The following is a 25,610-nucleotide window of genomic DNA, read 5'->3' on the forward strand; positions in this document are numbered from 1 at the left end:
AGCACATTTCACAATAAGACTATAATAACTCCCTACCAATGACTATTAAATGCTAATCTTGGATATACATGTGCATCAAATCACCACATGGTACACCTTAAACTTCCACAATGTTATGTGTCAACTGTACCTCAATAATGTTAAATAGGAAAATGCTAGTCTAGGCTAAGAATTAGAGGTGAGTGGAAGAGAAAAAAACTTGGTACTGTAAGAACCAAAAAGAGATAACTCATTTAAAGCAGACACATACAGAAACTAAAAGACATTATAATTGAGATTTATAAGAAGCTTACTACTACACACTTTTCTGAAGTGATCATGTCTATTACCTGATGTCGTTTGATGATATCTTTCAATTTGTTAGCCAACTTCAGATCAATGTCTGGAATGAGGTAGATGCTGGGTCTGGTCAGACAATTGCTCTGAGGAAGAAAAAAGAGATTTTGCAATTCTCTTGGTTTTGAAATGATATCACATTACTCATGAATTCCCTAATGGCAAAAATTGACATTCAAAGCCACAGTGCTTAAAATAGGAAGATGTTTTTTAAAATAGACTGCAGAAGTCTCATCTCAATATAAAAGCTAAGTGTTCAGCAGGCCACTTAATGTTATCCCCAGATCCTTTCTCTGCAGCTAAGTACACTCAGACAAAAAATGTTGGGAATCACAACCTAAAGAAATTCATCATATTTTTCATTAAGGTACCACCCTGACATATTGGTACTCCTATAGCCAATCTTACCTGAACTGACGTTAACAGCCCAAATCTAATGTAGAGTTTCCACCTACACCTTTAACTGGTGTGGGGGGGGGGGGGGGGTAGGGCTCAGGGGGAGATGTCCATTTTGGCTCATTGTATAAGTTACTTAAAAAACAAAGGCTATAGATTATAGCTCTTTTTCCCATTTCTAACCTTACAAATAGCAGTGATTACAACATGCATATTTTAACTCCTCAAATCATCACCAAAAATCAACGTACTAACCAAAAAACAGTTATTTCATCTGTGAGACAAGTTTCAGGCATTAAGTTTCTAATAATACCTAGCGAATGCTTGCCAGCTGCTTTTCCCCAGGAAGGCTAATTCAGTTCAGTGATCATTAAAAACTACCAATCAATAAAAATATTAGGAAAGAAAAGAAGAAAATTAAGTGTTCTCTCTTCCATGTTATATCCACTTGGGGAAATAAGATCTATATTAATGGCACAACCATGAAACATATCCAAAGAAAAGGGCTGTATAAATGAGTGACCAGTAGATTGAGAGTGTTTATGTTAAATATGAAAGAGATTCAAATAATGGATTAGTTGAAATAAAGAAAATACCATAGATTCTTTTGTCAGAAGTTTAGGATCAATATTCTATAAATGACAAGTTTTAGTCATATTTTATAGCTCTAATCCCCCAAAACCCATAAAAATAATGGAACAATAGATTTCAGAAATTTTTTCTTCCTTTGATCTTTTGGCAATCCAATAAAGCCAATCACAGAACTGAAAGTATATTAAAGGAAAAAAATTTTAATAATTTAACTTCCTGAGTTACCTGCACCAATGTTTTTTCAATATTCATAAACATTTCAACGTTACGATCCATTCGAGATGGATTCTGTAGATCAAACCTACGCCTAAAAGAGAAGAAAATCATTAATTTGTTCTCTACCTTAAACAAAAGTGAAAACTTAGTTTTAGCACTCAACAAAAACAAATTTGCAAAGATTCAGAAATTAAAATAGCACTCTAAAACCATATGAGGGTATTTTCTCAGTAGTGTAAGAAAGCAAGGTCAACATCATAAAATATTAAATGTTGTGACATTAAGATCCACTCCAGTCAAAATGAAGTACTAATTCCATGAAGTATCCCATTACCCTTAAATCTAAAATATTTTACACCATAAAGAATAGGAACCCACAGATCTAAAGACAGTGAACTACTATACCATTCTTTAAGTGTAAGGAAAGTTTATCTACTTTATATGTGCTTCAAAGTCATTTGTTCAAATTCAACAGTGTCTGTGCTCTCTTTGAGCCTACTATTGCCCTAAATGTGGTAAAATTCATCTATTTACCTTTTCTCTTTTCTTGATGTCTTTTTACGTAAGTACCCAAGCATAACATTCTGCTATTGTCTGCCTATTCTCAGTCACTTCCACATGATTCAATTTTTACAAATCTGAATGTTTCTTTTTCCCTATTTTTTATTCAACACTAACTTTAATTTTGCTCAGTGATTGAGAGCGTGTGCACTGTGGAGTCAAACTGCTTTGGGTTCTAATCCTGACCCCATTTTTATTTATGTAGTCTGGAGTGATTTACTAATCCAAGGATCAATTTCTTCATGAGTAACAATGGCCCATAAGGTTTTTGTGAAGGTTAAATTAGGTATACATGCTAAGGGCTTGAGACAGTATTTATGCTTAGTCTCTAAGTGATTAATCAATGTTAAACTACGGTTATAACATTCTTAAATCATTACTACCATGTGCTAGCTAGGATTAGGCAATCTGCATCTAGAGCTCATGCTCTCTCAGATCATCCTGTTTTATCCTGGAAATGCTCCCCACACTTCCAACCATTTTTCCCCACTCTGCAGCCTTTCTTGGATGTCACTACCTACTCCATGGACCTGATACTATCACCTCCAGGGCCTATCACAAGCCATTTTCCCTACGAAGTTATTCCTGTCTTCTGTCATGTTCCTAATATATCCTGTGCACACTGCTGTTACAGGCCCACAACAGAATCATCTTGTTTGTAAGACATCTCATTAGATGCCTTCAGAGCAAAGACCAGGTTTTTTGAAAATTGTCCTATGTATCCTTACTGGCTAACAGAATGTGTGGCTTTATAAAGCAAACCATTCAGGAAATTTTTATTATGACTAAGGTCTAATATTTATTATGACTTTTTCATTAGTGTGCTAGGACAAGACTGAAATGTTTCCTGAAGAATTCCAATTCGGAAATTAAGCAAAGTGTCCACTAAAGCCCAGAAACAGGTAATTCAGAATAGAAGTAGTTGCAGCTTCAAAAATGGCATTTACATGTAAGAGGGACCTTTGTCCCAAGTAACTATATCTTGATTTAACCTTGGTACACAGAACTTTTTCTTAAACTCCATTTTTGGAGTTGTTTAGTATTCTCCTTCCCTAACCTCTTCCAAGCAATTTCCATTAACTGGCAGAACAAAAGAAAAACACACGACTAATTAGGACAACCCTATTAGAGCAGACAGGGGTTCTTTCAGCAAAACAAAAGGAGAGACGTGTGAGTGTCTCCCCTTTCTAAAGAAGGGGTCACAAATAGGCTTCTGATAACAAAAGAACTATGTCTAAAAATGTCTCACTTCAGAGTGGCTTACTTAACCCATTTCGTTATTCATAAACTGCTTCCTTACTAAATAAATAAATGAGGCTGATGCACCTGGGTGGCTCAGTCGGTTAAGTGTCCGACTTCGGCTCAGGTCATGATCTCATGGTTCGTGAGTTCAAGCCCCGCGTCGGGCTCTGTGCAGACAGCTCAGAGACTGGAGCCTGCTTTGGAATCTCGGACACCCTCTCTCTCTGTCCCCCCCTCCCCCGCTCATGCTTGATCTCTGCCTCTCAAAAAATAAATGCTAAAAAACAGAAAAATTTAAGAAATAAATGAGGCTAAAGGAAATTATCTCTCCTAGAAATCTGAGAAATAGTTTGAAAGTAGCCGTTAAACAGATTAAAATAGGGTTGCCTGGATTTACCCGCAAATGAAGATGAAAAGCTAAATGCATCTGGTAATAGAGAAAGAATCAAGAATTTATTCTAGCTTTCTGATTATTGGTGAGTTAAATTTCTCAGTATTCCAGCTAGTAAGTGAAGAAGGAATGAGAGAATAACAGTCTTACAAAAAATTACTAAAAAATAAGGAGCTGTATCTATACATTATAATATCTACCTTTAAAAAATTTTTTAAGTGTTTTATCTTAGAGAGAGAGAGAGAGAGAGAGAGAGAGAATATGAGTGGGGGAGGGGGCAGAGAAAAAGGGAGACAAAGAATCTGAACCAGGCTCCAGGCTCTGAGCTGTCAACACAGAGTCCCACACAGGGCTCGAACTTGTGAACCACGAGATCATGACCTGAGCCGAAGTCAGACACTTAACCGACTGAGCCATTCAGGCACCCCTACAATATCTCTTTTCTATTTTTTTTTTCAAAATATGAACACTACCACTTAATAACATTGTAATGATAGCATGATTCTAGGCACTGAACATCAGCTTCTGTCTATTAAAGCAGAAACAAGATACTATATGTCTTCAGAGAAAGGAACACCACAGTGTCTATGAAGTACTGTTGCCAAAAACAAAACAAAAAAAAATCAGACTAAGCTTCTAACTACCACATTTCTAGAAATTTAGAAAGACTATGGTAAATAATAAACTAGGGACATATCAGCAAAATTTAGAATACAGAACATTCTATAAGAAAATTTGTTTCTGTAAAAAAAAAAAACCAAAAAAACCCCAAAACTTGGAAGGATAAGAGCAAATGGAAAACTATTAATTTTCTTAAAGAGACTTAGTCATATCAACCAAATGCCATATATGACTCTTGTTTGAATACCATCCATGAGATAATCAGGGAAACTTGAACACTAAGGGGGTATTTAATAACACTGAAATTTTTTTTTTAAGCTTATTTATTTTGATAGAGAGACAGAAAGAGCAAGAAGGGGAGGGGCAGAGAGAGAGGGAGAGAGAGAATTTCAAGCAGGCTCCATACTGTCAGTGTGAAGCCGAATGCAGGGCTTGAAGTCACAAACCACGAGATCATGACCTGAGCCAAAACCAGGAGTCGGTTGTTTAACTGACTTAGCCACCCAGGTGCCCCTATAACACTGAAAAATTATTGATAATTTTCTTAGTTGATAACAGTACATTATTATGCTCTTCAAAAAAGTCCTACATTTGGGTGCCTGGGTGGCTCAGTCGGTTTAAGCGTCCAACTTCGGCTCAGGTCATTATCTCCTAGTTCATGAGTTTGAGCCCCACATTGGACTCTGTGCTGACAGCTTGGGAGTCTGGAGCCTGTTTCCGATCCTGTGTCTCCCTCTCTCTTTGCCACTCCCCCCACTTGCACTCTGTCTCTCTCTCAAAAATAAATAAACACTAAAAAAAATAAAAAAATAAACCAATCCTATGCTTTTTAATAAGGGCACCTGGCTGGCTTAGTCAGTAAAGCATGTGACTCTTGATCTTGGGGTCATGAGTTCAAGCCCCACGTTGGGCACAGAAATTACTAATATATCTAGATGAAATTATATAAAGGAGATGAAAGTAAATGACAATTCACTGTATTATTCTCTCTGCTTTTACATATAGTTTATATTTTCCACAATAAATAATATTTTCTACAATAAATAACTCAAATGGTTTGCCAGACAATGACTTAATAACATGACAGATGAAAGCTTTCCTGATTCAGCAGCATGCTATGTAAGCAAAAGAGGTATTTGGGGCACCTGGGTGGCTTAGTCAGTCAGGCATCCGACTCTTGATTTCATCTCAGATCATGATCTCATGGTTGGAAGATCAAGCCCCGCATCAGGCTCCATGCTAAGTGTGGACCTTATTTAGGGTCTTCTCTCTGTCGCTGTGCCCCTCTCCCTAGCTCATGCTCGCTTGCTCGCTCTCTCCCTCTCTCAAATAAATATTTTTAAAAAATTTTTTAACTAAAAAAAAAAAACCTGAAATGAAGTCAGGTAAATATGGTATAACCTTTAGTTGAAAGATTTAATCTTACTTTGAAATTAACAAGAATATTTAAATAAGCTTTACTTTTTACAATATAGAAATCTAGATGCTCAAACTTACCCACAAGAGAAATACAAACTAAAAAACTAAAATTATAAAGTCTTTTGGGGCTTGTTTTTTAATTAAACAGGCTCCACACTCAACATGAGGTTTGAACCCATGACCATGACACCAAAAGTCGCGTGGTCTACTGACAGCCATCCAGGCACCCCCCTACAAAGACTTTTTGAATCTTAATGCAGCCCTATAGAAAAGGCAACAAATGAACATGTTTCTCTCTAGCTTTTATTTTTTTTAAAAATTTTTTTTTCAACGTTTTTTATTTTATTTTTGGGACAGAGAGAGACAGAGCATGAATGGGGGAGGGGCAGAGAGAGAGGGAGACACAGAATCGGAAACAGGCTCCAGGCTCCGAGCCATCAGCCCAGAGCCTGACGCGGGGCTCGAACTCACGGACCGCGAGATCGTGACCTGGCTGAAGTCGGACGCTTAACCGACTGCGCCACCCAGGTGCCCCCTCTCTAGCTTTTAAAACCTTTGGTCATGTAAAAAAATAAATAATAAATAAAACCTTTGGTCACTTAGACTGTAAATATGAGCTGTCCACTGAGAATTTAATAATTAATGAGTCTTCTGCTTTGTTTTCCTCTGGCAATCTGCTGGGCAATGTCTCCTAGAAGCCTTTCAACCTGAAGCATTACATACTGTGTCTAAAGGGCCTTCATTAGCTGTATTGCTCTCATTTTGCTGACTCTTGTGACTAGTCAGGGATGCTCTCTTCTCATTCTCAGCTACATACAGAAAATCCAGTCTGAATAAAAATAATCAACAATGGATCCTGGAGAATGAGTTTAACTCCTGCGAAAGGGGTGTGAAGGGCTTCCGAAGCAAACTTCTAAAAGGCAAGACAGGATGCCTGGGCGAAATGGGTGATGGGCATTAAGGACAAGCATTAAGGATGAGCACTGGGTGTTACATGTAAGTGATGAATCACTAAATTCTATTCCTGAAATCATTATTACACTATATGTTAACTAACTTGGATTTAAATTTTTTAAAAATGGATAATTCTTCACAAAAGATCCAAACCATGTTTGTGCTAAAATGACAATCTCACTGACCAACATGTATCAAAGTAAGGCCTGAGGACCACAGAGAGTGCTTTTTGAAAACGCAGATTCTCAGTTTTCACACCACACTTAGTAGTTAATAATGTATGTCATGAAGCCCAGTCATCAGTATTTTTTAAAGATATTTCAAGTGGGGTCGCCTGAGTTAAGCATCCAACTCTCGATTTCGGCACAGGTCATGATCTCAAGGTTCCTGAGATCGAGCCCTGCAGGGGGCTCTGTGCTGACAATCAGAATCCCCTGCTCGGGATTCTCTCTCTCCCACTTTCTCTCTCTTTCCCTCTCTCACACACATGCTCTCTCTCTCTCTGATGAAAATAAACCTTAAAAGATAATAATTAATTAAAAGTACTCTGGTGCAGTGGGTGACTGAGTCAGTTGAGTGTCCAACTTTGGCTCATATCATGATCTCGTAGTTCATGGGTACAGGCACCATGTCAGGCTCACTGCTGTCAGAGCAGAGCCCACTTCAGATCCTCTGTCCCCACCACCCCCCGCCCCTCCTCCTCTCATGCTTACACTCTTCCTCTCCCAAAAATAAATATTTTTTTTAAAAAAGGAAAAAAAAAAAGTACTCCAAGGTATTCCTAAAGTTTAAAAGCCACTAGCAGAGACTAACTTTTTGTGGTAATATCTGAAAAACAAAAATCAAAAGGAGACTTTAGGGTGTGGGGGAGATAAAAGCTGAACAACCAAGTCTTAAGGTAGAAAGAAAAGTAGGTCTGAGCTTGTCTGCAAGAAATGAAGGTCAGCAGCAAATCATGTCATAGGGGGAAAAAAGGCCACTTCTAAAGTTAAGACACAGCCTTAACTTTATGCTAAGCCTAGTTCACTACTGCCAAGCAAAACTAATAAAACACAGGACGCCTGAGTGGCTCAGCTGGTTAAGTATCTGACCCTTGATTTTGGCTCAGGTCATGATCTCAGTTTGTGGGATTGAGCCCCGGGTCAGGCTCTGCAATGCTCCCCCTCCCCCGCCCCGCCCCTCCCCAACTCGCCTGTATGCACTTTCTCTCTCTCAAAATAGATTAAAAAAAAAAAACAAAAAACTAATAAAACAGGTGAACCTGGTGGCTCAGGTGGTTAAGCGTCCAACTTCAGCTCAGGTCATGATCTCACAGTTCTGGGTTCCAGCCCTGCATCAGGCTCTGTGCTAATAGTGCAAAGCCTGGAGCCTGCTTCAGATTCTGTGTCTCCCTCTCTATTTCTGCCCCTCCCCTGCTCAAGCTCTGTTTTCTCTCTCTCTCTCTCTCTCTCTCAAAAAGTAAATAAACATGTAAAAAAAAAAAAAAGCTAACAAAACACAAACAAAACATTTTCAATCAATAACCTCTTTTGGGACACCTGGGTGGCTCAGTCAGTTAAACGTCTAACTCTTGATTTCGACTCAGATAGTGATCTCACGGTTTGTGACATCAAGCCCAGCATCAGGCTCCACACTTACCTTGGAGCTTACTTAAGATTCTCCCCCCAGCCCCAACCCTCCCTGCTTGCATTTGCTCTCTCAATAAACAAACAAACAAATAAAAACAGACACCCAGAAAGATCAAACTCAAACACTCTGGAATCTTAATCTGTGTGGTCTATTCACAGAGATGCTAATAATTATCTGGTGTTTCTACTCAACCACATAAATGATACTCCAGCTGGACATCACTGAAAGCTAAAAGACAGCAGGAAGCAAGAAAGAACCAAACAGAAACAAGAGGCAGAGTGTTTGGCTGAAAGAAGGAAATGAGCAAACTCTGGAGCCAGACTGTGAGGTTCCAGAGGACACAAACTAGGTTCACAGAGCTAATGCTGTGTGTGAGGAAACTTCAGGCACTGTCAAGTTGACAGGCCATTCAGACTCCAAATGGGTGGGTGGTTACTAAAATATGTACTGTCAGAGTGTAAGAGATCCATTCACTGCAAGTGTGTAAGTCACAGGAGGTGGGGAAAGGTGTGCATTGCAGTTAAGTGTCTAATTACACCCCAAAGGGGAAGATTTTGGTACAATCTGAGTAAAAGTTTTGGGAAAATTCTTATTCCTCACTCCTCTTAAAGTCTCTTAATTTTATCCTTTCCTTCTTTTTCGGACCTTCTTTTAATTTAAGGACATTTTATTTTACATATCCTTCTAAACCACCTCAAATCCTTCCACATAAAAGTATTCTACTATACTGACACACAAAGTAAGTTCTGTAACATGTGACTTAGGAGAAGTCATTTCACTGTGGGACTGTCCTCTTCGAGTCCAGGTCAGGATTTGGGACACAAGCTGATCAAGAAATTAAGAAGAGAGCTCCATCTAGGAATCTAGAGCAAACAGTAGGGAACAGACCATGGATGACAGCAGTCAGACAGGCTGTCAGTCCTAGCTCGGGAACACCCTGTGAGAGTTACAGTACCACAGCCAGAAGCAGAGCTGCAAAACAGAAAGCTACTTCCGATGACAACACCCTCATGCTCGTTTCATCAATTAACCAGTATCCATTAAACACCCACCTATACATAAAAAGTTTGGCAGATATACAAATTATTGTAAATAATTTACTTGTAAACTTGTACTACTTGTTGATGTGGACACTTATTTACATTTCCCAGCCGTAAAACACCGGATTAGCTTAACTTTACAGGAGTATCCTCCTGGAAAGATGCTAAGATTGAACTGCGCACAGACAACACAACTAAAACCACGAAACGACTTCGAGTCTATATACTCCAGCATCCCCTTACCCTCTGCCAGAGAAAGGACTCCCTACCCTCCTTAACTCAGAACCATCACCTTGAAACACTCACTAGTCTCAGCAGCTCAACTTCCCACAAAGAGATGGCAAAAACCCCAGAGTTCAAGAGAGAAAAGAAAGCAAGCACCAGAGAGACAGTGTGAGAAAAGGGAAAAAGAAGAATGTAGGGAGAAGCAACAGCAATTCCCCTCCTCGCTGCATCACTGCCCTAGTAACCATGCTCCGGAGCCAGCTTCCTTTCATTCCTATCCTGAGGACACACATTACACATCTCTCATTCTGAAGAAATGTTCATCAGCAAAGTGTTCACCATAGCAGTTAATATTGCTATCTTTTGGGGGTGCCTGGGTGGCTCAGTCGGTTGGACATCCGATTTCGGCTCAGGTCACGACCTCACAGCTCATGGGTCCGAGCCTCACATCGGGTTCTGTGCTGACAGCTCAGAGCGTAAAGCATGCTTCAGATTCTGCATCTCCCTCACTCTCTTCCCCTCCCCTACTCACGCTGTCTCTCAAAAATACATAAACATTAAAAAAAAACTATCTTTCGGCACAACTTAAGTTCACAATACATGTTCATACATTTCACAATGAGCCTACCTTCAAATTTGCTAACAGTGCACATTCATCTATTATATAGATACAACCATACATGAGAAATAACTTACCTAACAAGTGCAACAGTTGTCTGATATTTTTCCTGGATGTAGGAACAAAGTAAATTCGAATACCAGATAAAACTTTCACTTTGCAAATTATAATGTGCTTATAAAATTCTCTAACATCACACAAAGAAGGAAGAGGATTTAACATTAAATAACTTAAATAACACATAAAACATACAAAGTAACACAAAAACTTACCATCCCTGTTCATTTTTATACTTGTAAGCAGCCCCAAGAATGTGACACAAGGTGCCTCCAGCTTTGAAATCCATGAAACATTTTGCCTAAAAATGATACAAGTTACACATGAGAAAAATAAAAGTTCTGACAAGATTACTCTGAGTATGTCTGAATTCAAAGTTTTATAAATGCAAAAGATATCAACAACTGCAAACTTAATAACTTCCTTAAATAATTCCTGGAACCAAATAAGGTTTTATAAAGAAATTTTCCCAAAAGTGGATTAAAAATTTTTTTAATTCAACTAACATTTTATTCTTTAAGCAAAGTCACTGAAAAACAAGATTTACAACAGGCAAAATGTTTCAGCAGGAAACAGTAATGGACAGAATAGTGATATACTACAAATTCCGTTAGTAAATGTAAAATCTGATTTTTTGGGGTGCCTGGGTGGCTCAGTTGGTTAAGCATCCAACTCCTGAATAATTTCAGCTCAGGTGATGATCTCATGGTTCATGAGATTGAGCCCCGCATCAGTTCTAAGCTGACAGTATGGAGCTTGCTTAGGATCCTCTCTCTCTGCCTCTCCACTGTTCACTCTTTTGCTCTCAAAATAAACTTCATTAATTAATTAAAACCTGATTTTTAAAATTATAAAATTCTAGTAACAATTTCCAACAACAATTTTACTATAGAATAAGAAAATATTAGTATATGTTAGACTTTTTTCCCCAATTCCTGACTTTAAATTATACAAAAATTATAACTGAACTCTTGCTATAATATTTTAATGACCACTGAAACATGGTATAACTATAAATTATATGTAAACCCATAGCTGAAATCTGTACAATTTCAGAGAGGTGCACTTTATGGATTATAAAAGTAAAGCTCAAATAGTTCAAATGCTGAATGACTTCCATATCATGGAAGTAAAAGTTTCATATAAACTGATCATCAAATAGGCTAGTAAGATGAAAATATTAGAAATACACCATGCAAAGGCACCTAGGTGGCTCCTGTTAAGAATCTAACTCCAGGGGTCCTGGGTGGCTTAGTCGGTTAAGTGTCCAACTTCGGCTCAGGTCATGATCTCACAGCTTGTGAGTTTGAGCCCCACGTCGGGCTCTGTGCTGACAGCTCAGAGCCTAGAGCCTGCTTTGGATTCTGTGTCCCTCTCTCGCTCTGCCCCTCCCCCACTCGTGCTCTGTCTCTCGCTCAAGAATAAATAAAACATTAAAAAAAATTTTTTTTAATTTTAAAAAATCTAACTCTTGATTTCGGCTCAGGTCATGATTTCAGTTTGTGTGTATGAGCCTCGCATTGGGCTATGAGCTGACAGCACGGAGATTGCTTGGGATTCTCTCACTCCCTCTCTCTGCTCTTCCCGTTTGCTCTCTCTCAAAATAGGTAAACATTTTTTTTAAAAGATACATTAAAATAGAAAAAAAATACACCCTGCATTTTTTCCTTGAAAATGATTCTTACAAAATAATATAATAAAAAGAACAGCATGATGTCAAATATTAAGAAGACAAAAAACAGAATGGCGTTTGCTAGGGGTTGGGGAGAGGGAGGAATGAGGAGTTACAATTTTTTTAAATTTTTTCTTAACGTTTATTTATTATTGAGAGACAGAGAGAGACAGAGCATGAGCAGGGGAGGGGCAGACAGAGACACAGAACCCAAGCAGGTTCAGGCTCTGAGCTGTCAGCACAGAGCCAGATGCGGGGCTCGAACTCACAAACCGCGAGATCATGACCTGAGCCGAAGTCAGACACTTAACCGACTGAGCTGCCCAGGTGCCCCTGGGAGTTTCTATTTAATGAGTACACAGTTTCTTTCTCTTTTTTTTCCTTAATTTTACTGATTTAGTTTTGAGAGAGAGAGAGAGAGAGTGCACGTGCAAGCAGAGGAGGGGCAAAGACAGAAGGAGACCAAGAATCCAAAGCAGGCTCCAAGCTGTCAGTGCAAAGCCCAACGTGGGGCTCAAAGCCACAAACCATGAGATCATGACCTGAGCCGTAGTCAGACACTTAACCAACTGAGGCACCAGGCACCCCAGAGAGTTTCAATTTGGAAAAATGACAAAGTTCTGGAGATGGATGGTAGTAACTGTTGGACTACAATGTGAATATAATAATAATGTCACTGAACTACACACTTAAAAGCAATTAAAATATTTTAGGGGTGCCTGGTTGGCTCAGTCAGTTGAGCATCTGATTCTTGGTGTCAGCTCAGGTTATTATGATCTAATGGTTCGTGGGATTGAGCTCTTCATTGGGCTTTGAGCTGCCATTGCAGAGCCTGCTTGGGAATGTCTCTCTCCCTCTCTCCCTTCTCCTACCCCATACTCGCTCATGCCCTCTCTCTCAAAATGAATAAACATTTTTTAAAAATAATTAAGGGGAGCATGGGTGGCTCAGTAGGTTAAGCATCTGACCTCAGCTCAGGTCATGATCTCATGGTTTGTGAGTTTGAGCCCCGAATCAGGTCTGTGTCGACAGCTCAGAGCCTGGAGTCTGTTTCAGATTCTGTGTCTCCCATTCTCTCTCTGCCCCTCCCCTGCTTGCATTCTGTCTCTTTCTCTCTCTCAAAAATAAATAAACATTAAAAAAATAATAATAAATTAAAAAAATAAAATACTATGGCAAAAAAAAATGCTATGGCAGTTGAAAAATGTTTTAAAAAACAATTAAAATATTTTCACTGCAGTGAAAATTAAATAACATCTTTAAAAACTATCAGGGTGCCTGGGTGTCTCATTCAATTGAGCGTCCAACATCAGCTCAAGTCATAATCTCACAGTCCAAGGGTTCAATCCCCACATCGGGCTTTGCACTGACAGCATGGAGCCTGCTTCAGATTCTCTGTCTCCCTCCCTCTCTCTCTGTCCTTCCCTCATTCATGTGCTCTCTCTCTCTCGAAAATAAACATTAAAAAAATTTTTTTAATAAATGAAAACTATTAAGAAGAATCATTAAGATGAGCTCTCCCAAATTAAGCTAACAAGTAAGCCCTCCAAGTCATTCTGGTTATCCTTTTGCTTTTTAAATACATGAGTTGGAGTTCCTAATATCTTGCCCAACACAATTAATTCCCAGTACATCCCAAATGTTGCATTACATATTCTTAAATACATCCAGGTGCAATTCTTATCACTGACAACATGTTATTTATCTGAGAAAATGCACAAGTTATTACAATTTTGTAGTTTTGGCATCTTAAATGAGAATAATATGCTGGGAGGTATCTTCAAGAGTAGGATGAAATTAGTTCTCCTCCTAAGCCTTCCCTGAACCCCTAGAGACTAGACTAAAATGCTCTTTCCAACCACACATGCATATCACTACAGTACATATGCAAACCACTCACAGCAGAATACTGAAATGACTGTAGATTTATCTGTAATATGAAGTCCTTAAGGACAGGAGCAGTGTCTTATTCAGTGTCTTATTCAAATATTTAACATCAGTATTCAGCAAAGTGCCTGCTAATGCAGGTACTCCATAAAACTTTTCTCAACAGTTCAAGTGTACTATGATCATTTAAAAGTTCATAGTCGTGCTACATATCGATCAGACCAGAACATTATTATCAGATACATGCTTACGACAGACACAGTAACTTCTATCAACCACCACAGGAACAAGTGATGACTGAAGAAGTAGAAACTGAGACTTCCAATTTTCCAGAAGTAACATGTGAATAAAGGGCAAGAGGGAAGCTCAGGAACCTGTCAACGGCACTAGTTCCAGTAACAAGCACAAAAAGGAAAACATCTGTAAAGGTGTGGCAAAAAAACCCAAAAAGGGACACTCACCACACGTCAAGGATTCCTAGTGCTAGCATGGAAATGGATTTGGGATTCTGGTTCTAATGATAAGCTCAGTATCAAAATCACCAGGGTAAAAAAGCAGATCAGAGTCAGGGGATGGAAAGCTGGAAGCAGACACAGGAGAATTCCCAGGCACCCCTACTGGACCCTAACTGTATTTCCTCACTCAACCCTCATCCCAACCACCGCCACCCTGAATGAAGAGGCCTTGCCCTCAATGACACTGGATGTTATTCAAACGCAAGAGAAGCATGAGTTGTTAATTGTAAATTCCTCTTGATTAGTGCTGAAAAACTTAAAGAATAAAAGGACAAGAGGATACCCAAACTCGAGCTTTCCAGAGCCAGCGAGATGCCACTTTGTGTAAGTTATCTCAGCAGCTACACACCCCAATCAGAGACTGAGGGTCAAGGACAGCTCTAATAGGTTGCTTCTATTCCCAGCTATGTGACTACACTGCTTTTGATAAGCTGTTCCATCTCTGGTTAACTAACTGGGAAATTTAATCTAATCTTATTCTGGATGTATGTAAGTGGTCTCATCCTGCCTAATTATAGTCCACCAAAAATTCTGCTGAGCTGATGAAATGGAGAAAGGATAAATTTAACTGCGATACTTAGAAGTGCTTAAAATCTGTGCCACAGTGTCCTTATTTCTTTGGCTTATTTATTAAAGACAAGGTAGTGCTAACAACTGGAAAAAAGAGGAGGAGGAGGATGTATACATGGGTAGGGAGAACACACACACATAATACCATGGTCTGGTCTATTCATCAACATGATGGTGCAGGAATAGACCTAAGCAAGGGAGGACATTAGAACTAAAACAATCATCCGCCACACACACGAAGAAGCAGGGCTATCAAAATGTTGCATCAGTAGGGAAAGCATACATTGGAAAAAAATATCTGCCAGCCAAAATTCAAAGAGGATAACAAGCTTCCATCTCAAGACAATTTGAGTTTGGAACTTAACTAACCACTCAGTTAGGAAGTCCACACCAAATTAACATAAGAATTGGGCCTAAATTTAGCAGGTCCTCTGAAGTGCCTTAAAGAGCAAATTCTCAGCCCAGACCAACAGGATTCCCAGGTAAAATTCCACTGAAGGAAGTGCTGACATTCCAAAATTCAAATACACAAAAACTTTTTTTTCCTTTACATCAACAACAAAAAAGAAGAATCCTAGTATTTCAGATAATAGAACAAAATGATAGGATTTGTATAACTGGAATATATAGAATGATTAAAAACACTAAAGAGGGGTGCCTGGGTGGCTTAGTTGGCTAAGCAACCAATTTTGGCTCAAGTCATGATCTCACGGTTCGTGAGGTCGAGCCCCACATCAGGCTCTGTGATGACAGCTCGGAGCCTGGAACCTTCTTTTTTTTTTTTTTTTTTTAACGTTTATTTATTATTGAGAGACAGAGAGACACAGAGCATGAGCAGGGGAGGGGCCAAGAGATGGGAGAGACACAGAATCTGAAGCAGGCTCCAGGCTCTGAGCTATCAGCACAGAGCCTGACGCAGGGTTCAAACTCACAAACCAAGAGATCATGACCTGAGCCGAAGCCTGACACTTAACCAACTGAGCCACCCAGGCGCCCCCTGGAGCCTTCTTCATATTCTGTGTCCCTCTCTCTCTGCCTTTCCCCCACTCGTGCTCTGTCTCTCAAAACTAAATAAACTTTAAAAAAAAAATTTTTTTAAAAACACTGAAGAGAAAGATTTGAAAAATAAATACATGTAACTTCTGGCACATAAACATGCAATGAAAGTAAAAGCACACCTGTCAGGTTATATAGACTAGACAACCACACACAGAAGAGTAAAGTTTAAAATTTCTTAGAAACTGTGAAGGACTTTTTTTTTTTTTTAATGTTTATTTTTGAGAGAGACAGGCAGAATACGAACAGGGAGGGGCAGAGAGAGAGGGAGACACCCAGGCTCCCTAAAACTGTTAAGGACTTAAACCCTTAGCTTCAAGAAGCATATCAATTTTGAGGGGTATGTTAAAAGTATGTAATAAAACCTACACCTCAACACTATAACACAATTGCATAACAGTATAGACAAAGACATCTTAAAAACAACCATAGGGAAAGAGAGTACCTAAAAACAAAAACAAAAACAAAAAACTGGACTGACAGATTTTTCAACATCAATAATCTTAGTAAGTTACAAAAAATATTACTTGTTCTTAATGTAATCAAATTAGAAATTTTAATAAGAAAAAACCAATCATTCCAATTATCTTTTGAAATAATAATGCAAGGATTGAAAGAGAAATCAAAACAAATTAGAAAATACTTTAGAACTGAGGTGCCTGGGAGGGTCAGTCGGTTAAGCGTCCAACTTAAGCTCAGGTCATGATCTCATGGTTTGTGAGTTTGAGCCCCCATCGGGCTCTGTGCTGGCAGCTCAGAGCCCAGAGCCTGCTTCGGATTCTTTGTCTTCCTCTCTCTCTGCCCCTCCCCTGCTTGCGGCCACGTAACGCACGCACTCTCTCTCAAAAATACACATTAAAAAATTTAAATTTTTTTTAATGTTTGTTTATTTTTGAGACAGAGGGAGACAGAGCACGAGTGGGGGAGGGGCAGAGAGAGAGGGAGACACGGAATTTGAAACAGGCTCCAGACTCTGAGCTGTCAGCACAGAGCCCGATGTGGGGCTCGAACCCACAAACCGTGAGATCATGACCTGAGCCAAAGTCGCACACTTAACCAACTGAGCCACCCAGGTGCCCCTACACATTAAAAAATTAAAAAAAAAAAAAAAAAAAAAGAAGAAGAAGAAAATAGTTTAGAACTAAATGACAGTGAAAACATCACACACCAAAATATATGAGCCACAGCTGGAGATGAACAGGTTTAAAAGAAAAAAAAAGGAATGCTGACCCCTACCTCACATAATGCAGAGAACAATTCTAGATGGATTACAGTTGTAAAGGTGAAAGGTAAGACAATAAAGCTTCTAAAAGAAAACACAAATATATTTATGACTTTGGAGTAGGCACAGATTTCTTTAAAAAAGGGGCACTTAGGTGGCTCAGTCAGTTGAGTATCCCACTCTTGACTTTGGCTCACTCAGGTCATGATTGCAGGGTTGGGAGATCAAGCCCTGGGCTCCATGCTAAGCATGGAGCCTGCTTGGGATATTCTCTCTCTCTCTCTCTCTCTCTCTCTCTCTCCCCCCCCCCCCCCTCTGCACCCTTCTCCCCTAGTCTCTCTCTCTCTCTCAAATAAAAAAAAAAGGGGGAGGTGCATAAAAAGCATTAATCATAAAAAAAAAAATCTCATAAATTACTCTATGTCAGGGATTGGCAAACTGTGGCCCACAGGCCAAATCCAGCCTGCTTTTGTTTATGTAAATAAAGTTTTATTGGAGAAAAGTCCATGCTCATTGTCTGTGGCTATGTTCACACAAGAGCAAAGATGAGAAGCTGCAGCAAAGACTACATATTTACTATCTGACCTTTTACAGATTAAACTATTTACCGTTTGGCCTTTTACAGAAAAAGTTTACTGATATCTGCTCTATACTACAACTAAGAACCCCTGTTCACCCAAAAATATCCTGAGGGAAAAAAAAAATAAGCTACCAAGAGGGTATTTGCAATAAATATTTCTGACACAGGACACATAAGAAAAACTCCTTTTAAAAAAAATGAGAAACAATTGTTGGTGAGGATGCACACTGTTGGGAACGCAAACTGGTGCAGCCACTATGTTAAATAGTATAGAGCTTCCTTAAAAAGGTAAAAACGACGGGGTGCCTGGGTGGCGCAGTTGGTTAAGCATCTGACTCGATTTTGGCTCAGGTCATGATCTCAGGGTCATGAGATCCAACTCCATACTGAGCATGGAGCCTGCTTAAGATTCTCTCCTTTCCTCTCTACCCCTCTCCCCCTCACTCTCTGTAAAAAATTAAAAATTAAATAAAAATAAATTTATTTTTTTAAAAAGTTAAAAGTAGAACTACCCTGGGGCACCTGGGTAGCTCAGTCAGTTAAGTGTCCCGACTCTTGATTTCCGCTCAAGTCATAACCTCAAGGTTTGTAAATTTGAGCCAGCATCTGGCTCTGCACTGACAGCATGGAACCTACTTGGGATTCTCGCTCTTTCTCTCTGCCCCTCCCTGGCTTGCACTCACATGCTCTCTCAAATAAATAAACTTGAAAAAAAGAGAGAACTACCCTATGATCCAGTAATTCCACTATTGGGTATTTACCCAAAGAAGACAAAAACACTGAAAGGATGTATGCACCCCTATGTTTACTGCAGCATTACCTACAAAAGCCAAACTATGGAAGCAGCCCAAGTGTCCATCAAAAGATGAACGGATAAAGAATGTTGCCATTTGCAATGACATGGATAGAGATAGAGACTATTATGCTAAGTAAAATAAGTTAGAGAAAAACAAATATATGATTTCACTCATAAGTAGAATTTAAGAAACAAAACAAAGAAGAAAAAAAGGGAGGGAGGGAGAAAGAGAGAGACAAACCAAGAAACAGACTCTTAACTACAGAGAACTGATGGTTACTAGAGAGGTGGGGGGGGGGGGATGGGTGAAACAGGTGATGGGGATTAAGGTACATTTATAATGATGAGCACTGAGTAATGTATAGAATTGTTGAATCAGTATATTGTACACCTGAAACTAATATAACACTGCATGTTAACTACACTGGAGTTAAAATTTGTTTAAAAATTGAGAAAGGGGCCCCATGGGTGGCTCAGTCAGTTAAGCATCTGACTGCAGCTCAGGTCATAATCTCACGGTTCGTGGGTACAAGCCCCGCATCGGGCTCTGTGCTGACAGCTAAGAACCCAGAGCCTGCTTCAGTTCCTGTGTCTCCCTCTCTCTCTGCCCCTCCCCTGCTCGCACTCTCTCACCATGTCTCAAAAATGAATAAACACTAAAAAAAAATTTTTTTTTAAATTATGAAGATTAATCATACCCACTGTTGACAAGAATACAAAGGAACTGGAACTCTCATGCACTGCCAGGTGGTATGTAAAATGATACAACCACTTGAGAAAACAGTATGGCAGTTACTTCAGAAGCTGAACGCTATCAATTCTATGACCCAAACGTTCTACTCCTAGATTATTTACCTAGGAGAAATGAAAACATGTCCACAAAAAGATGTGAACATTAACAATGATGGCAGCTTTACTTACAATGCTGGAAACAACCCAAATGTCCATTAAACAGTAAAGGGATAAATGAACTGTGATTTGGAGCACCTGGCTGGCTGAGTCAGTTAAGCATCTGACTCCTGATTTCAACTCCGGTCATGATTCTGCAGGCTGTGAGATTGAGTCCCACACTGGGCTCTGCGCGGACAGCATGGAGCCTACTTGGGATTCTCTCTCTCCCCCTCCCCCACTCACGCAATCTTCTCTCAAAAAAAAAAGGGGAAAATAATACGTACAACACAGATAACGCCCATCTCAAAATCCATTATGATGAGTAAAAGAACCGAGGCAAAAAAAGTGTATTATGTGATTCTACTTATATAAATTTCCTGAATCTGGGGTGCCTCAGTGGCTCAGTCGGTTAAACGTCAGACTCTTGATTTCAGATCAGGTCACAGTCTCACGGTTTGAGCTGCGCATCAGGCTCTGTGCTGACAGCACGGAGCCTGCCTGGGATCCTCTGTCTTCCTATCTCTCTGCCCTTCCCCCACTCATGTGTGTGCTCTCTCAAAAATAAACATTAAAAAAAAAAGGTCTTTAAAAACATGTTTTTTGATGAAGCTGTAAATGAATCTGTAGTGTCACTGGTTGCCAGAGGACTGGGTGGAAGATGGCTTACAAGGAAACTTTTGGGGGTGATGGAAATGTTCATTACCTTGAACTCATCATTATTTTAAATATGTGCCATTTATAATACATCAATCAGACATATACCTCAGTAAAGCTAGAGAGATAAACATTATGGGAAAAGAGAGAAAAGGGAAAAAAAAAGTCAAAGGGGGAAAAAAAACAGGTAAAAAATAAACAAAGCATCACCCAGACAAATCAGAAATACAATGCCACTAAACTAAGGTTTCTACTTGTGTATCCACACAGTATGGATGGGACTATAGGCCTGCCATTAATACTGGTCCTATAGTTTTCTGGAGCTGTGGTCAACACCTGGCCCAGCATGTCCTCAGCCTGGCATACAGATCCTGGCTCTAAAAGCCCATACTCTGCAGTCCACTGAGCTCTGACCAGTCATGCCAGATCAGTGGCTCACTGCCCTTGCAGATGAATTACAAGGGTGAGAAGAGAATGGACTAGTTTCAGACTTATCCTTTTATCTACAGTAAATTGTACTATCTACAGGTACACGGTTGAACAGCTCAATTGGACTGTCTCCCTCATGTTTGGCTCAACTTGTTTTTTCATGTTTACAAATACTGCCTCCAAGGCTCACAACACAGAGGAATACTTATGATTCTATTCCTATAAAATTCAAAGACCACCAAGACTACACGATTCTCTTTAGAGATGCATACAAACATGGTGATCCCTATAAAGAAAAGCAAAATTAAAGTAAATCATTGATTGCTCCACAAAGTAAATATCCCACATCATTTCACTTAGTTACTTACATTCCACTTTCATCAGACAGAGGTCTAAGCTACAAACTTAAAGAACTAACTTCCAATACATATAAAACACTTAAGATTTCTTTCTAGTTCCACGTTCCCAACGGTAGTCTCTCCACTCCGAAGTTAATGGAATGGCAGGGTGTAGTTAATGGAATGGCAGGGTGTAGTCAGGTTATAGTTGCAAATGAAATCATTAATTTTTTTAAGAGTAATGGTAAGTTGAAAATTTTGAACATCTCATGAACATATTCAAAATCTTCTGCTACTTGGGGCACCTGTGTGGCTCAGTTGGTTGAGCATCCAACTTTGGCTCAGGTCATGATCTCATGGCTCATGAGTTCAAGCCACACATCAAGGTTGCTGCTGTCACCGCAGAGCCCACTTAGATCTTCTGTCCCCCCGCCCCCGCCCCTTCCTCACTTGTGCTCTCTCTCTCAAGAATAAGTAAATCTTTAAACAAAAAAAAATCTTCCACTACTTTAGACTCTGATTTGACCTTATAGTAGTCCTCCAAGTCTTAGAGCTTTGTTGTTTTTAAATATAGACCCTTATAATCTATTTTTTAAAAAGCAGATTACAAAACTGGCTCTAACCTATCTTTATCACTGTATTATGTATGCACATGCACTGAGCCTTGAAGAGATTATAGAAAAACAAGAATTTTTACTTGCGGTGGAGGTAAGAACACTTTTTTCTTCTGTTTCAATTCATGCTGTTTGTCTATACAACATATTATTTTTTAAGTAGGCTCCATGCCCAATGTGGGGCTCAAATTCACAACCCCAAGATCAAGACTCACATGTTCTACTAACTGAGCCAGGAAGGTACCCCTGCCTATACAACATATTTTTAGCCTTATAAATCCTTAAATTTTCTCTAAATCCTCTTACATCTCAGTTTAGCATTATATAGGACATACCCTACACTGAGCCAGCTGTTTAATATCTGGTATGACTTAAGACGTTAGTATATAAAGTTCCACTTTGATTAAAAAAAAAAAAAAATTAGTCCAAATAGTGAACTCTTACACCAGTACTATTTATTCAGAAAGAAAAAAAGAGAAGAAAAAAAACTTTTAAGGTTAAGTAGCTGACATGTTCCACTAAAACGTTCTTGGCTTCATTGCCTCTCTCATCCACTTTTGCTTGACACCATTACACGTTACATCAATCCCTTTCATTTGGAAAAATGCTAAATGCTAAACACTATTTTAAGAGGAAGAGAAGTACATCTGGTCCCACTGGCACTAAGCCATGAATTATTTTTATTTATGGCTTATGCCTCAAAATACTCTTCCCTAATCTTTAATCTGGAAAAAAATAATGGTTTAGTTCCCAAGAGTTAAACATCCCATAAATAAAGCCTCCTGTAGATACTATTTTTTAAGACCATTCATATAATCATAATGTGAATCACATTATATAAAATACTTCATGTAATGTTATCTATAAATTTTATTCTAAACGATGTTATACTTGATAAAGTGCAATCTCTATGTATTATGTTACAGTGTTTTGTTTTTTTAAGACTATTTACTTATTTTGAGAGAGAGTGTGACGAGGGGAGGAAAAGAGAGACTCCTAAGCAGGCTTTGCACTGTCAGCACAAGCCCAACTCAGGGCTCAAACTCATGAACCGAGAGTGAGATCAGGACCTAAACTGAAATCAAGAGACGCTGAATCGACTGAGCCACCCAAGCACCCCATGTCACACGGTTTTAAATGATAACTTCAAATAGCCCCTGATTTAATAATTCTAATCTGGTTCATAATATACAAGAATAAGAACTAAAATCTCACATAACTAGAGGTAAAGGAATATGAACCTTTCAAATGATTCAGGAAAAAAATACAGATACACATAAACTAAAAGAGAATGATAAAGCAATTGTAACATGTTAACAATCAGAGGTTCTGAATCAAGGGAAAATGAAAGTTCTTTGTACTATTCTTGCAAAATTTTTACTTTGAAATAATTTTAAATTTACAAAAGTTACCAAAAAAAATTTCATTTAGTCACACAGTTCACAAAATGAAATACACTGATTATCCAGTTGAGTAATTCCCATTAGTAAAAAGTGAGCATATACCTCTAATACCTAAAAATCTATCCATAAATTATATACATGCACTTATACAATGCTAATACATCATGTATATGTAACTTAAATCACACATTAAAATATAAGTATATCAAAAGGATAAAGTTAAAAAGTAAATCAAAACAGAAGGAATGATCTTGCTCTACAACTGCAAATTCAACCAGTACCCAGTACCCAAATCTCTTCTAATTCAACCCCGTAGTCTAAATTCCAGATCTTATTTCCTAGTACCTACAGAATTTCTAAACCCAAGGTGCCTATAGGAGAACCAACCCTAACACAATTAAAACTAAATTGAGTACCTTTCCCTAGAAACCTGCTTTTACTCTGGCTTTCCCCTTAGTACTAAGGGTGTCTGAATGCTTGGTACAGTCACCTTAGTAAATTCTTTCTTTTTCCAGCCCCTATACTGCCCCCACCAAAGTATTACCAAGTTCTGCCCCCTTAAACTCTTTCAATTCCTTTCTGTCCTCTTTAAATCCACTGCTTGCTCTGCAGGTTGTCATTATAGTGGATTATGAGAGCAGATTCTTCATGCAAAACTTTCAAAGCCTCCAATCTCAACAGCTTCCAATCCATTCTTCACACTGAAGCCTGTGGGATTTTCCTAAAACCCAGAATCAACTAAGCCACCTTCCACTCTCTCTCTTGTGTGGTTCCCCGTCACTTTCGAGATAAAGACCACACATCTAGCATAGTAAACTTGGCCTATTAAGACTGATTCTAGCCCACTTCTCTATCTATTGTCCTCAGTTTTAATCTTGAATTATCTGCAACGGTAAAGTACCACATTTTCTCAAGCCTTTATGCTTTTATATGTTGCTATCACTACCTGAAAATTCCATCCTCCAGCATTTCCCTGAAGAACTCATACTCAACTCTCAGGTCTCAAATTCAAATGTCCTTTCCCCTGGAAAACATTACCTGAGATCACCAGGAAAGTCAAAGGCTTTATTCATTCAGCTCACTAGAGTATGAGCCCCCTGAGGACAGACAATACACCACCCTGCTCTTTAAATTCTCACAACTTGGTAAATAACCAAATGCTTCAGACCTACTTGTTGAGTTCTAATCAATGGGGGAAAAGAAGCACTTTTTAATGTCACTGGGGTAACCAGATAATCATAAGAAAAAAAATGGATCCATCGTTCACACTGAATACCAAGACAAATTCTAAACAGATGAGAATTAAGTGTAAAAAATGAAACCATACAAGTACTAGAAGAACACTTGACTAAATTTCTTATCACTACAAGTGAAAGCTTCCTAACTTGATTCAAAAAACACAATTCTATGCTTGGCTGGCTCAGTCAATAGAGCATGTGACTCTTGATCTTAGGATTGTGAGTTCAAGCCCCATACTGAGGGTAGAGATTTCCTCATGTTGGAGGTAGAGATTACTTAAAAACAAAAAACAATTCTTGGGGTGCCTGGGTGGCTCAGTCGGTCAGGTGCCAACTTCAGCTCGGGTCATGATCTCACGGTTCGTGGGTTCGAGCCCCATGTCAGGCTCTATGCTGACAGCTCAGAGCCTGGAGCCTTCTTTGGATTCTGTGTCTCCCTCTCTTTCTGCCTCTGCCTTATGCTCTCTCTCTCTCTCTCTCAAAAATAAACGTTAAAAAAAAATTTCTTTTTAAATACCACAATTCTTTATCTGACTAAATAAATGTCTGGAGGGTACCTAGGTGGTTTAATCAGTTAAGCGTCCAACTTCGGCTCAGGTCATGATCTCGTAGTTCGTGAGCTTAAGCCCCGTGTCGGGCTCTGTGCTCACAGCTCAGAGCCTGGAGCCTGCTTTGAGTTCTGAGTTCTGTTTCTCCCTCTCTCTCCCCCTCCCTAGCTCATGCTCGGTCTCTCTCTCTCAAAAATAAACATTAAAAAATATAAATAAATAAATAAATAAATAAATAAATAAATAAAATGTCTGGATAACAAAAATATGATAAGCAAACTAAATACATTTACTGAAAGACCAGTAAAAAAACATACACTATCTCCTATTCTCAATTATACCTGAGATATCAATGGGCTGTTAAAACAGAAAGTTTAATACGGCGCCTGGGTGGCTCAGTAGGTTAAGCATCAGACTCCAGCTCAGGTCATGATCTCATAGTTTATGAGTTCAAGCCCACATCGGGCTCTGTACTGAAGTGCAGAGCCCGCTTCAGATCCTGTCTCCCTCTCCCTGCCCCTCTCCTGCTTGAGTGCACGTTCTCTCTCTCTCAAAAATAAATCAAGTATCAAACTTGTCTATAAATTCAAATGTTAAGGAAAGAACAAAACCGGGGCTCCGGCTGACTCAGTCAGTAGAGCATGTGATTCATGATCTCTGAAATCATGAGTTCAAGCCCCATACTTGGTTAAAGATTATTAAAAATAAACTATTAAAAATAAACATAAAAAAATGAAAGAACAAAACCTACATATTTCAAAAGGAAAAAAAGCATAACTGAGACCAAACTATCAAAGTATCAATTGCAAGGACAACAGAATTAAATTTTCACACAAGCTCAGAAGAGTCTTGGCTACAGAAGATAAAAATTCCACAAAAAAGTATCCTAGCCACAAGAAC

The 25,610-nt window shown here is 38.9% G+C and overlaps 1 protein-coding gene across 4 annotated transcripts in view; it reads right to left on the reverse strand.

The window, feature by feature from the left end:
- SMARCC1 (SWI/SNF related, matrix associated, actin dependent regulator of chromatin subfamily c member 1) overlaps positions 1-25,610 on the reverse strand; it is a 202,983-nt gene that overhangs the window by 134,781 nt on the left and 42,592 nt on the right. For all 4 annotated transcript variants that reach the window (XM_042929205.1, XM_042929204.1, XM_042929203.1 and 1 more), the window contains exons 3-5: positions 10,513-10,598; positions 1,549-1,630; positions 330-422 (exon numbers count right to left, since the gene is read on the reverse strand). In XM_042929205.1, coding sequence (XP_042785139.1) covers positions 330-422; positions 1,549-1,630; positions 10,513-10,598 — 261 coding nt within the window. The remainder of the gene's footprint in view (positions 1-329; positions 423-1,548; positions 1,631-10,512; positions 10,599-25,610) is intronic.

Source organism: Panthera leo, chromosome A2, assembly GCF_018350215.1.
Source record: "Panthera leo isolate Ple1 chromosome A2, P.leo_Ple1_pat1.1, whole genome shotgun sequence".
NCBI classification, from domain to species: Eukaryota; Metazoa; Chordata; class Mammalia; order Carnivora; family Felidae; genus Panthera; species Panthera leo.